Source organism: Canis lupus, chromosome 20 (assembly GCF_003254725.2).
Source record: "Canis lupus dingo isolate Sandy chromosome 20, ASM325472v2, whole genome shotgun sequence".
In the NCBI taxonomy this organism is placed as follows: domain Eukaryota; kingdom Metazoa; phylum Chordata; class Mammalia; order Carnivora; family Canidae; genus Canis; species Canis lupus.
Window position 1 is genome coordinate 37,859,315 of NC_064262.1, and position 13,968 is coordinate 37,873,282.

The 13,968-nt window shown below is 52.7% G+C and overlaps 1 protein-coding gene across 1 annotated transcript in view; it reads left to right on the forward strand.

Annotated features, from left to right (window-relative positions):
* Nucleotides 1-299: 299 nt before the first annotated feature.
* Nucleotides 300-13,968, forward strand: part of POC1A (POC1 centriolar protein A) — a 67,197-nt gene continuing 53,528 nt past the window's right edge. Inside the window, 6 exon segments of the mRNA XM_025456066.3 lie at nt 300-602; nt 3,246-3,330; nt 4,289-4,460; nt 4,863-5,042; nt 6,269-6,376; nt 7,293-7,408. Of these exon segments, the coding sequence (XP_025311851.1) occupies nt 585-602; nt 3,246-3,330; nt 4,289-4,460; nt 4,863-5,042; nt 6,269-6,376; nt 7,293-7,408 (679 nt within the window). The 5' untranslated portion in view covers nt 300-584.

A 13,968-nucleotide genomic window follows, 5' to 3' on the forward strand; every position in this document is an offset into this window, starting at 1 on the left:
ACTAATTGGCTCTTAAGGTATTGGGCGAACACCCGGTTTCAAGGGCCCTTTAAGAGAGCACGTATACAATGACCCACGTGTCCTGCACTTCCGGGATCCTTGACGCCTTTCCTACCGGTGGTTAATCACCCGCCCGCCCTCAAGGGATCTCGGGAAAAGTAGTTCCACTTTCCTGCAGACACAAGGTGGCGGCCGTCTTGAAACTGCATTTCCCAGAAGGCTTTGCTCGCCGCCTCGTAAACCGGGCTACGGGCCGGCGGAGTGAACCCCACATCCTGTTTTTTTTTTTTTTTTTTTTAATTTCCCAGGGGATTAGTGACAGTGGGCAGAGACCTCTGGCGGCAGCCTCCGTCGGGCTGCTTGGCCTGGTGGAGCTGCGCGCCGAGGCTTTGAAACAGACCACACCGCTCTGCTTCCGGCCGGGAGACAGAAAGCTGAGGCGCTGCGTCTCCTTTAACCGCCGTGGGCGGGGCGTGGCGACGCGACCCGCGTTGCTATTGGCGGCGGTTGGGGGGCGCGGAAACTGAACGGGCAGCAACGGCCTACGCCGACTTCTCCGGCGCCTTGGGCGCCCCGGGCCCGCCATGGCTGCGCCTTGCCCTGTAAGTGCCTGCGGGCGGTCTCCCCGCGGGGTGGGCGCCTGCCCGGGGCGATGGCTGCGAGGGGAGCATGTGGGACGCCGGGTTCCGAGCCGGTCTTCCCCAGCCCCGGGGTACCGTCTGTGCAGGGGGCGCTGGGTCGAGAAGCCTAGTGGGCGCCTCCTGGAGCCAGAGCCTTTGCCGGCCACCGGGGCGGGCCAGCCAGTCCCTGCTCCCAGGGTCTGCATCCTCGCGGAGGAGACGGTAGTACTAGTGTGTTCCGACGGGAGGTCGGGCCAGCGGCCAGCGTCGGGCCTCCCTGGCCTCAGCCTGGCGGTCCTGAGCAGTGGGAGGCTGGGTGGGGGCGTGGTGAGCGTCCACCTTGCTCGGGCGGGACAGCGCCGGTCTGCAGTGTGATCTGGGCCTGGCGCCCTGAATTCCAGGTTCCTCCAGAGCGAAGCACTCCAACCCCCCCCCCCCCTTTTTTTCTTTTCCTGAGAGAGTGTTTAAACAGGTCTCGCCTTTGGGCAGTGTCGAGAGTCAGAAAGACCGGGTGGTGCCTGCTGGCACCCTTAGGCGTGTGGGGACTCGAGCAGAGGGCCAAAATGTAGGCTTTTTGACCCCTAATCTAGGGCCCTTCCCATAAGTCCCTCCCCACTTGCTTCGAAATATCAACCACCTCTGGGGTGAGGAAGCACAGAGCCCAGTGGGATGAGGAGGTGGAAAGGGTGTGGGGAGGCTTCAGGGGCCGCCTGGTCAGCGGTGGATCTGAACTTGCTTCTGCCCACTGAGCCTAGAGGTGGGCACTATCTTCTCCCAAGAGGTTCAGGGGAGGCAGTTGCTGCTCTCTTGGGGGCCCTCCCTCAGTCACCACTCCCTTTCTGTTGAAAGGGGCACTTAGGCAGGTGTGTTGGGGGTGGAGCTGGGCGCAGGGCCATGGGGGCCTTTGTTCTGGTTACAGCTCTCTAGGGTGGCAATGGACTTGCTCTGCCTCCAAGGACTTTTTTTTTTTTTTTTTTTTTTTCCAAGAGGAGGTTTGCTGGGCTCCCTGGTCTGCCCAAAATGCTTCTTTGGGGTTTCCGATATTTGGGTTAGGGGAAGATGTTTGCATGGCAGGGCTATAACTCTCCCAAGTGCCAAGACAAGCTGCTGTTGGGTGGAGAGAGTCTCTGGAATGTTTTCTCCATGTCTTACTAAGCAGTGTCCTGAACTACTGCTACCTTGACGTAGGGCTGAGTGGAGACGATGGCCCTGGCCCTTGGGGCCTGTCCAGGGTGACCTCTAGGTTCATTGGCTAGTCCACAGTGAGATTGAGGGTACGGAATCTGATTCCTGAGATGGGGGTTGCTGAAAGACCCCCATTTTCTCTTCTTGATTCTTTTAGAAAAATTGCTTTGTTGACATATTCAAATACTATAAAACCTTCTAAGGTGGTAAGATTCATCGCTGTTTAGTACATTCGTTCACAGTGTTGTGCGACGATCATCACACTCTAATTCCAGAATGTTTTTGTCACCCCAAAGAGAGACCTGTACCCACTAAACAGTCACTCCCCCTCACCTCACTAATTTCTTCTGTAGATTTGCCTATTTTGGACATTTCATATACGTGGAATCAGACAAAGTGTAGCCTTTTATATCTGCCATCTTTCACTTCCCATGTTTTCCGGGTTCATCCATGTTGTAGCATGTGTTAGTACTTCCTTTTTTTTTTAATTTTTTAAAATTTTTTTATTTATTTATGATAGTCACAGAGAGAGTACTTCCTTTTTTACTGCTGAATAGTATTCCATTGTATGAAGAGACCACATTTTGTTTATCTATTCATCTGTTAATGAACATTTAGGTCTGTCCAGTTTTTGGCTGTTGTGAATAATATTGCTATGAATGCTTGTGTACAAGTATTTGTGTGAACATGCTTTCAGTTCTTTGGGGCATTTACCCAGAATTACTGGGTCATTTGATAACTCTTTGAGGAACAGTGAACTTTTTTTCTATAGCAACTATTTTTTCATTTTTTTGGTTAAGATTATTTTGTCTATTCTGGCTGTCTCACATTTTTATTTAATTTTAAGATCAGCTTGTCAATTTCTGTAAAAAGTGGCACCTAAAATTTTGATAGGGACTGTTGAATCTGTAGATCAATTTAGGGAGTAGCACATTTTAACAAAATTGCTTTCCATACTTTCAGCATGGATATTTTTCTATTTACCTGGGTCTTCTAAAATTTCTTTCAAAGGTATTTTATAGTTTTCACTGTATAAGCCTTCACTTTTTTTTGTTAATTTTTTTTTTAAGATTTTATTTTTAAGTAACCTCTATACCCAACTTGAGACTCAAACTCATAGCCCCAAGATCAAGAGTCATATGCTCTACTGACTGAGCCTATTCTTATAGGTCATAAATGGAATTATCATTCTTCAGATTTGTATTTTTGCACATCAGCAATAAACATAGATTTTTATATATTGATCTTGTATCCTGCAGCCTTGCTTAACTAGTTTATTAGTTCTAATAGTTTTCTAATAGTGGATTCCTTAGGCTTTTCTATATACAAGATCAGCATTGAGTATTGAACAGCCTCTTGGCTGTTTTAGGAAGAGTCTTGGCCCTGGGTAAGCCTCTTTTTTACCCAGGTTTCACACATTTGACCCTGGCTCTTCCACAGGAGGACCCCTCACTGGAGAGGCACTTTAAGGGCCACCGAGATGCAATTACCTCTGTGGACTTCAGTCTCAACACGAAGCAGCTGGGTAAGAGGAAACATCTTTTCCTAAGCACTACATTATGATCTGAGAAGGCTGAGTCTTTACCTGAGAGGGGTGGTGTTGGAGGAGTAGGGCACAGTGAAGGCCCAGGTGCTTTGTCTAGACCGGCATCTTGCTTCAGCTGACCAGCTGTCTGGGTGCTGGGCTTTGTGAACTCCATTCTATATACGGAGTGTGAGACTCCAGAGAGTTCGGGGCCTTGCCAAGGGCACGTAGCCTTGGAGAGTAGGCCCAGGGTCTGATTTTTTTCACTGCATATACCCCAGCCATCTGTTGGATCTGGCTGGTGGAATGTCCCTAAACAGTGGCTCCTTTTTCTTGGATCGTCCATTCTGTTGTCCACAGCAATATGGGAACATCTAGTTAAAGGGTGAGAAGGATGAAGAGCAGAGCTGGGTACTCCCCTCCTGCCGCTCTTGTTCAGCAGCTGAGTGACGTGGCTCCTTGGTCTCTTGGGGGCTCATACATAGCTGTCATGGCTGCAGCTTTCTTTTTTCTGTGGACAAGGCTCTCCCTTTATTCCCATGGTCAGGGTCCCCTGCCAGAGGTTGCTGGTCACTGTAGATTAAGAGCAAACTGGTCATTTGATCTGTCTTGGGGATCTCTAGGTTTCTGATTGACTTGGACCTTCTCAAAGGTAAGAGGTCCATTGGGTTGTCTGGGAGGACTTGTTTTCTAGTGCCCTTAGGGTACGACTGCGGGGGAGCCCCACAGGGGATGAGTTTTCTCAGAGGCCTGCTGGGTTGCAGAAATGTGAAGGGCATCTCTTGGTCTGGCTCCCATGTGGGCCTGCTGCATGGAGAGCTGACAGCCCGTTGATTCTCCAAACCCCAGCTCAGCAGATGCTGGAAGTGTGGTCTGTCTCTTGTCTCCCTACCCTGTCATCCTGCTGGAGGATCAAGGCCCTCTAGAGCTGAGGGTTACAGCATCCCTACTTTCTCAGCCAGTGGCTCCATGGACTCATGCCTCATGGTCTGGCACATGAAGCCCCAGTCACGCGCCTACCGCTTTGCGGGCCACAAGGATGCTGTCACCTGTGTGAACTTCTCCCCTTCGGGACACCTGCTTGCCTCAGGCTCCCGAGACAAGACTGTCCGGATCTGGATACCCAATGTGTGAGTTACAGACTTTGAAGGGCTTGTCTGAGCCTGGGGACCAGGTGCCAGAGCTGTCCACACTCAGGTCCCCATGCTGGCTCGGGACTTGTCACAGTGGGACATCTACCCTACTTCTGAAGAAGTGCCATCAGAAGCTGGGGCTCCAGTTAGACCCCTCCCATTAGAGTTAGCAGCAGGGATTCTGGGCTTACCCCAGCCATTCTGGAAGGGATCCCATCTGATGCTGATGTGAGCAGGGTGAGTGGTGCGGTTCTGGCCTTCCTTGAGGGAGACTGGTGTGTGGGCCTGCACTGACATTGGGAGAGGCTTCTGAGGGAGGGGTGGGGAGAGCTTTGAGGTGCTCACGGACCTTCCCGTCACTGTTACGGGTTTCCTGAGTTGGAATACCCATCCCTGCAGCAAAGGCGAGTCTACCGTGTTTCGTGCACACACAGCCACAGTGAGGAGCGTCCACTTCTGCAGTGATGGCCAGTCTCTTGTGACGGCCTCTGACGACAAAACAGTTAAGGTGTGGTCAACTCATCGCCAGAAATTCCTGTTCTCCCTAAGCCAGCACATCAACTGGGTACGCTGCGCCAGGTGAGCATCATCCTGCCCTAAGACCTTTGGAGGGACCTGGGGTTTGAGAGGCACTGAGGCGCTGCCAAGTTCCAGTATTATGACCTTGGGCAAACTAGCTACTCTTTTTTTCTTCCTGAGCCTCAGCTTCCTTACCTGTAAAATAGGAACAAAGAAGTTGTTACATTGTGAATTATTGAGGAGCTTCTAGCTCACATTTAACAAGTAAATTAGTTCATTGCCAGCCATGATTGAGCCCTTGACATCCGGGCTGATGTGGCCTAAAGCAAGTTAGCAGGGGTTATTGAGGAGCAATAGCAACACAATGGTATTGCTACTACCACTATACGATTTCTTTGCACTTTTCATGGCAGCCCTGCAAGGTAGGGGTATCATTCCCATTTTGCAGATGAAGACACTGAGGTTCAGAACAGTGCAGTATCTTGCCTCTGGGTGCATGCTGGGTTAGTGGCAGAGCTGAGGTTGGAATCTGAATCTGCCTCTGAGAAGCTGACTTTGCTTGAGCTGCCAGTTGGGAGTTGAGGCTTCTGAGGAGGCTGCTCTGGAGGCTGGCTCTCCCTTTGGTGTGGTGGGGACAGTGCTGTGGTGATGGGGGCCAGATGACTAAAGGATGATGTGGCTACTTTCAGCTATTCTGATCCTTTCAGCAGAGATCTCTGTGCTCTGGAGGAGGAGGTTGGGAGGTCTGCGGACACTGGGAAACCATGGTAGTCAGAGGTCGGGAACTGTTGTGGCATTCTCCTGGGGACCCCATGCAAGTTACTTGTTCTTCAGGCCATCTTTGTCCTGGGAGGTCCCGGATTGCTCAGAGAGACCTCACCATCAGGCTCCTGAGAACAGGAGGGACCAGGCCAGCAGACAAGTATTGAGCCTATGCCAGCTTTTGGTGATGGGTCCCCAGGACCTCCACACATTTTTGTTGGTAGGTTGTTCTCAGAGTCAAATGTAGGCTCAGGGGACCTGGGAACAGGATAACGATGCTGATGGTGGGCTTTGGGCCACCTTCACTCTGATAGCATCAGCAGTCAGTACACAAGTTGCCACGTGCAGTGCTGGGGGCTTCATGCACAGGAGGCTGCTCCTGCTTACCACAAGGTAGGTACCATTCTTAGCTATCTCACAGAGGGAAAGCCACTTGCCCAGGATCCCTCAGGGTCAGAGCAGTGCGTGTAGCTTTGGCTGGTTCTGGGATGGTGGTGGTGTGACTTGTGCTCTGCCTGGTTCAGGTTCTCCCCTGACGGGCGGCTCATCGTGTCTGCCAGCGATGATAAGACTGTAAAGCTGTGGGACAAGACTAGCCGGGAGTGTGTCCACTCTTACTGTGAGCATGGCGGGTAAGTCACAGTGCCTGTCCTCTAACTGCAGGTGCTCAATAAAAGCATGGACGTAGACACCCAGGGACCCCTGTGGCCTGAGGTGGAGCCACGTCTCTGCTGCTCTCTGCCTCTGAATTTTTTCCTATGTGACTAGAAGGTTCAGCCTCATCCCCATCTCCACAAATAATGAATGCTTAACCTCAAGACATGCTTCTTGGGGGCCTTTCTATTCCCTTCACTTAATGGTTCTCAGATTGTGACTTGTCTATCCAAAAGAAGGTGACCCCAGACTTCCCAAAATCATGTTAGTGTATTACCTATGACGATGGGTTTATAAATGAAAGGCTTGTCAGGTTCTTGTAAGTTCTTGGTGGCTGTTCACACTGTGCTGCATCATCAGGAGAGGGAGGAGCCTGCATTAGAGCAGGGCCTCACCTGTTCTGGTCTCCTCAATGAACCTCAACTTCTGCCCTCCTCAGGTAGGCGGGAGCCCCAGGGAAAGGCGTCTCCTAAGAGCTGGCCATGGTGCCAGCCTGGGTGTCACCCTTGGCCTGTCTCCTGCAGATGGGTCAACCAGTGGCCTTGGGGTCCCACTGGCCCTTTGGGGCCAGGCCTCATCGCTTTGATGAGGGCCCTTGCTCTGACTCTGAACAGCCTGAGCTGTCAGCTGTCGTTTAGGCTGAAGACCCCTTTCTCTACTTGTATTTAGAGGTGGACGCTGGGATTCGGTCCCTGATGAGTCCACCTCCGGTCACTGTTAGCCACTGTTTTTGCCCTCTCTCTGCTGTCCCTTGGCCACCTGGTAAAGAAAAAGGGCAGAAGGGAGATATTTTGGGTTTGGGGAACAGCTTGAGCAGATGTGCAGGGATGGGAAAGGGGGGTCTGTTCTGGGCCAGGACAGTCCTACAGCATGCGGCGGCCCCTGCCTTTCCAGCTTTGTCACCTACGTGGACTTCCACCCCAGTGGCACGTGCATCGCCGCTGCCAGCATGGACAACACAGTGAAGGTGTGGGACGTGCGGACGCACCGCCTCTTGCAGCACTACCAGCGTGAGTGTCCCTGAGCAGCCACAGCATGACGGTGCGGAACCTGGCGTCAGGCTTGTGGCCATCATGCTGAAGCAGGCCTGAGGACGGCCCTGGTCAGTGGGGAGGAGTCCTGGGCCCATTGGGATCTCCAGGGGTCAACTCAGGTTGGAGACCAGAATCAGGAAGCAGCCCTGGGGCCATGTCCCCTGAGAATTATAGCCCTCAGAGGTGCAGAACAGCGAGCAGTCAACATAGGCCATCTTAGGCTCCTGCTGGGAGGTAGGGTAGGGACGGACCGGGTGTGATTAGGGTGAGCTGGAAGGTGCTGGAGTGTGGAACTTGAGAGCAGGTGTGACTGGGCAGGGCTGTGAGTCACCTTGGCCGTGGGGATGGGGAAGGGAAGGGAGGTGGTGATCTGCCACAGGAGGAACTAGGAGTGGGGCCAGGGGCAATATGGTGGGCAGGCCTGTGGGCCTGGGGCTAAGACCAGGTTGGGGTAGAGCTGGAGTTGTTGGAAAAACTGTGGTTATTGTCTTGGGACAAGATTTAAAGTCCATGGGCTACATCCAGAATTCACCCCTGAAATGGAAAGGATGCGTCTGGACAAAGGTGTTGGGCTTGGGGTTCAGCTTTCCCTTGCATCCCCTCCTAGCTGATTCTCAGCTGTTGAGGACAGCACTTCCTTGAGGTAACTGAGGCTAGCAGACCTCCCATGTTGAGGGAGAGGCTCTTGGTCTTAAAAAGCATTTGGCGGAGGGTGGGCTTTGCAACCAGCCTCAGTATTTGGAGTTGTGGGACGTTGGGCAGGGCATTTGACTCCTTTGGGCCCCCTGGGACAGTGATAGGGCCTCCTTCACAGGTGGTGTTAGGGAGGGTAATGAGTTAGTCTCTGCCAAGAACTTAGAGAGTGCCAGGCACAAAACAGGAACCAAGTAAGGGGTTCAGATGCCCGTGTTGCCAAGTCTGGGTCCGGAGATCCTGGAGTAGGGAGTCTGGCCTGCATTGCCCTACACCACCACCAGGTGGCAGAGGCTAGCCACTCTTCCTTAACAGAAAGCCCTGGGGCTTGTCGTAGCTGCAGCTGTTGCAGACAGACCTTCTAGAACAGAGTAGCTATGGGGTCTACCCTCTACTTGGAAACCACAGCTTTCCTTCCCTCCTTCAGGCTTAGAGGCCTCTCTTCTCTGGGCCAGGCCTGGGTTGGAGTTGGCGCACATCTGCAGCGGTTGACTGGGGGAGGGTTGGCAGGTATGGAGGAGTGCCGGGGCGGGAAGGTGCCTCTGAGTGTGGGGTCAGGAGTATTGGGAGGGGGAGGTGACGAGGCCAGGCAGGTTAGGAGTATAGGCTGTTTCCTGTCTGTAAAGGGTGATAATAGTACCTCATGGGATTTGTGAAGATGTGTTGGGGGAGTCTACATGATGATTATAATACAGTACTAGAAATGTGGTTAGTACCACATAAATCTTTCTCTTCTAATTTGTATTATTATTATTATTTTTTTCATCACATAAGTCTTGACACTGAGGGGAGAGGATCTCTAGGTGGCCATGGGAGAGTCCAGCCTCACCTCTGATGGATCAGGAGCATGGGTCTGGGTTTGTGGCATGCACCAGTAGGAACCCATTGGGGAGGGCGTTGAATGCCATACTCTGGCCCATGGTCCAAAAGATGCAGCCTGGCTGGCAGTGCTGGGACTGGTCCCATTGCTCGAAGAGCAAAGGTATGTCTGAAAGGACATACAGAGCCTGCCTGGGTGGGAAACTGGTGTGCTTGGGCGACTGGTGGGTGGGCTACTTATGCCCCATGTCTGAGTGAGAGGAGGGCATCCAAGTAGGGCAGGGATCAGGTCCAAGGGTTAGGTTTTGGAGATTGAGAGAGTCAGTAGGTGACATTACGGGTTGAGGGTCCCGCTGGGCCCAGAAATCTGGGCCTTGAGAAGGGCTGAGGCCATATCATGGGTCCCTATGATTGAGGGGCCATGGAGGGAAAGGTCTACAAAGCAGCCAGAGTGAAGGATGGAAAAGGGCTGAGAGGGCAGGACCAGAGGCATAAAGAAAAGCAGAGTCTCCTGAAGAGGGTGATCAGGAGGTAGAGTGATACAGAGCAGTTGAGAAGGGTGGCAGGTGCTGGAGAGAGGTCCCTGGAGTTCTTGAGGGGGCAGGCTTGGCAGTGGGTGGGCCGGGGAGTCAGTGACTGGAGGGGCTGGGGATGTGGTGAGGGGGCTCAGGTGGCATCAGGAGCCAAATCCTGAGAGGACCCGGGGTACATGAGGCTTACAGGCTCTCTGCAGAGAGATTTCAGTGTGTTTTTGCTATTGTCCTTTGCTCTTATGACAGACCTACTCTGTCTTGTTCCTAAGCCACCTGAATACATATCAGAGGCCTTGAGTGGCTTGGAGTACCCTGTAAACAACTGAGTTTCCTTAGCTCCCTGCCCAATACATGGTGCACAGGGCAGCAAACTCATCCCACTGCCTCTAAACTCACCCTCTGGAGCTCAAGGAGAGCCACGTGGATCTGAGGATGCTGTTGGGGGACATACCCCTCACACTTTATGCTGTTTGAGGGACCTGGCCAGGTCTGCTCAGGTCTACTGGCACCTCTTAGGAGCTGCGTGGCCGAACCTTCGACCTTAGAGGCTCTCACTAGCCCCTTAGTAGCAGCTGCTCTCTCATCCTCAGGGGTACAGGGGCATCTCTTTGGAGGCTGATTCTCCAGAAGGACTCCTGGCACTCTGACAGCAGACACGAGCTGAGCTGTTTTTCACCCCTGATCCTTAGGAAACCCAGAGGAAAGTTTTTAAGAACACAGACATCCCCTATCTCCCTTGGTGACTCTGGATGAGTACCAGGCACTCCTGGTGGGCCTTGGGCACATGAGGTTGTTGGGCTTTTCCAAGACCTTTTGATTCTTGATGCTACAGTGTGTGGTCAGCATTCCCAGCCCGCCTGTGTCCAGCTGCCCCAGGGTTGTGCCTCGTGGAGGATACTTCCTGTCCCGTGCTGGGTTGTTGGAAGTTAATTTGGGCAACAGCAGGCAGCTGGTACCGTTTGTCTCAGGCAAGGAGTTTCTTGGCTCTGGTCTGTCACTGTGGGGAGCAATTCTGGTTTCCCAATTCAGCAAGGAGATGGTGGGGCTGTTGGAGCCCTGGGAGTGCCGGTCCCCACGGAGGTGGGTTAGGCTCCATATGCTCTGAGCCCACAGTAAGGCTGTTCACACATCTGAGCAGCAACCCCCATCCGGAACCCATAATGTGGTTTGCAGCTTACAGGCACGTGCAGGTCCGCTATCTAGAGAGGGGCCCAGGTGGATAGCAGGGCAGCGTTACTCCCCATTTCACAGATGGGGAATTTGAGGCTTGCCCATGGCTACATGGCTGAGAGGCTGGGAATCTGAGTCTCCAACTGAAGGCCTCCGAGTGTGGTGTTCTGTCCTCCACCCCATGCTTGGTTCCTTACACCATGTTGATTCTAGTCATTTATTTCCTGAGGCCCCTGGAAGGGCTTGGCTCAGCCCTTTCCAGAAATTCTAGTTAGAACTCAAGAGTCCCAGGTTCTCTGTCCACTGGTTCTTAACACACTCCTCCGCCCTACCCCAGATATGGTCAGGGATGGTGGTTCTTTTTAAGGATTTTATTTATTTGAGAGAACGAGCATGCACACACACATGAGTTGGGAAGAGGGACAGAGGAAGAGGGACAAGCAGACTTCCAGGGAGCCAGGCTTGGGGCTTGATCCCAGGATCCTGGGATTATGACCTGAACTGAAGACAGATGCTTAACAAACTGAGCCACCCAGGCACCCCAGTCATGGATGATTTTAAGGCAGCTGTGCAGTCTGTGGGATGGACCTGCTTGATGTTTTGAGACCAAAAGGTTTGGTCAGGAGGCAGTGTACTCTCCCACCTGATCTGGCCAACTCATTGGCTCTTTCCCGCCATCCCTAAGTGGCATTTATGTGACGTTCACAAAGAGGAGCGTTTTGAGCATCCTTCCCTGCTGCTATCAGAGCACCTTCATGTATGAACCCATAGTCCCTCATAAACCCAAAGTCACTGGTAATGCCAGTTGCATGTTATGAAGAGTCACCCTAGGTGAAGTGAGCTAAGCCCTTTGTGTTGAGGGTGGGGTGGGGCTTGGCCTCGTGTGACTGCCTTAGAAAGGCACCTCCTATGTGGGTACCTGGGGGTTCTCTGGGCCCCTTGGTCAGTTTGGAGCCCGCTGGGCAATGGGCTAGGTTTGCTGAAGGCTTGTACCTACAGACCTCTGTGGGGCAGAGCAGATCGTGGGTACCTAGGACTCTCCTTAAGCCACATGCTGCCCACAAGCTATGGCCAGTTCCCAGTGCTTAGGGGCAGGGTCTGCAGTGGCCTCAGTCCCAACCTCTCTGGGCTCCTGGTGACTTGTAGAATCTTGAGAGTGTATCTCTGACCTTGAGCTGGAGTCTCTTCTCTGGGGAATAAGAGCCAGGAGCCCACAGCTGTGCCCGAATGGCACTCTGCCATCAATTGACACCATTAACTGCCATGGAAGCAAGAAGAGGGCCTGCAGCTTTGGGCTTGATGAAAAGTGGATTGTTTCTGGACAGTCACTGCTTAGGTCTTTATGGCTGGAGCCTCCCTGGGGGGCTGTCATGCAGGGATGATTCTTAGGATGAGGTCTCCCTAGAACGTGTTTTCCCACCTCTGTAGAGCTAGAGAGGCTGCTCCAGGCTGGTGGGGCCGGTGGGTGAGGCAGGAGAATGAGTAGGGAAAGGTAATAGGTCCTGGTGTCTAGTACATCCTCATCCCCCAAGCTGAGTCCTCTTCTGGAGTAAATGGTTCCAGATGTTTCCACCCTAGCTAGGAGGCCTTTGATATTTCTGCCATTTATAGTGGAGCAGGGCTTTTGATGCCTTTCCTCTGTGGGGAGATTCCCTCCTGGGGTAGACTCGCCTAGGTGGGAGGTCCTGGTGTAGTGTCCGCATCCTGACTCTGCCACCCTGCTGGTGCCGGGAAGCCCTGGGCCCTGAGCTCGCCCTCCCGTGACCCACCCTCCTGCCCTGACTGCTCCTCTGCCAGCTTTGTCTCAGGTGGGGTGGGGTGGCGTTCATTCCAGTACCGGCTGCCAAGGGCTGCAGAAACAAGAATAGAGCACCCTTCTCCAGCTCAGGGAGGGGAGATGTGCCAGGAGCAGCATTTGAAGAGGTCCAGAGGGAGATGGGGCATGGGGAGGTAGACACAGGGCAGGCTGCCTCTCAGCTGTCTTGCCTTGGGGCTGAGAGGTCGAGGATGGCGGGGCTCCCCTGGGGAGAATCTCACAGGGTTTGGGCCCAGCTCCCACCCCACTTCACTGCCAGTGTGAACCAGCAATCTGGAGAGAATAGCTGGCCCCTCGGGAGCGCCAGGGCGCTAGCTCTTTGCCTGTAGATTCATGACCTACAGTGCTGGCAGGAGAATGCTGAGCCAGACTGGGCTCCCACCTCCCTGGACATGACTCACTCTTCTTAGGAGGGGGAAGGATTCACTTTTTATCATTCACCCAGTTGTGTAATCACAGTGACTGTATTCTGATGGTTAAAAAAAAAATCTGGAAGTATGCAGAGTAAAAATTAGAAGTGTGCGTATTCCTATCCTCCCCAGAGGATGCTGTAGAAGGTCTCTATCTGGAGCTCTGTCCACTCTGTGCGTGTGTGTGCGCACGCGCATGCTCTTCCACTTGTGGAATTAATTACTTTATTAATTTTAAGTAAATAAATTAATTAAATATATTATTAATAACCACTCTGTGTTATTAATGTTCTTTCTGCTACTGCTTGTGGCTGGTGCTTGTTCAGTTCCTGAGGGGGTCAGCTGGGGCTGTGTTCTTTTGCTTTCCATGCCCAGATCTTGGTAAACACTGAGGATGCTGACCTCCCTCCCACCACAGCCTGGAGTATGGGAAGTGTGTTGGGCTGTGAGGCTCTGTGGAGACCCCGTGAGCCCTCTGTAGGTTGGCTCCTGGAGTTCTAGTACTTGGAGAGTATTCACACATAAATATTGGGTTATGTAAAGCCCAGGCTGTCTCCCCTGTGTGCTTGGGAACATGTACCCACACTCCCCAGGCATATTGGCACATCAGCTGGGCTGGTGTCTGAGGGGCTCACTGTCCCCCTGTGGGCTCTGCTGAAGGCTGGCTTGTGGTGGATGTGTTTACTGGCTTAGCAATGGTTCTTGCAGCTAGGATGAGGGGTTGGTTTTAGAATTTGTCTTTCTGTTTGTAGCACTTCTGACTTGGCGAGCCATGGTTATCTCATGGAGTCCTGGAGTCCTCCACCCAGCCTGTGGTAGGGGGGATGAAGGCACCAAGGTCTTCTTTAGCAGCTGCTTTAAGAAGCTGCGATGTAGCTTGTCCTCATATTATCCCTATGTAGCCTGCCTGGGTCCACCTCACCCATTCACCAACCACTTTCTGAACCCTGCACAGTGTCAGGACTGAGCCATGAGGAGAAGACCCAACATGGCCCCATGTGCCTGATAGCACATTGTCTTGTGGGGATCCTGGCCATGAATCAAATAGATACACATAAACATTATACACTGTGGTGAATAATGCACCCACTGGAG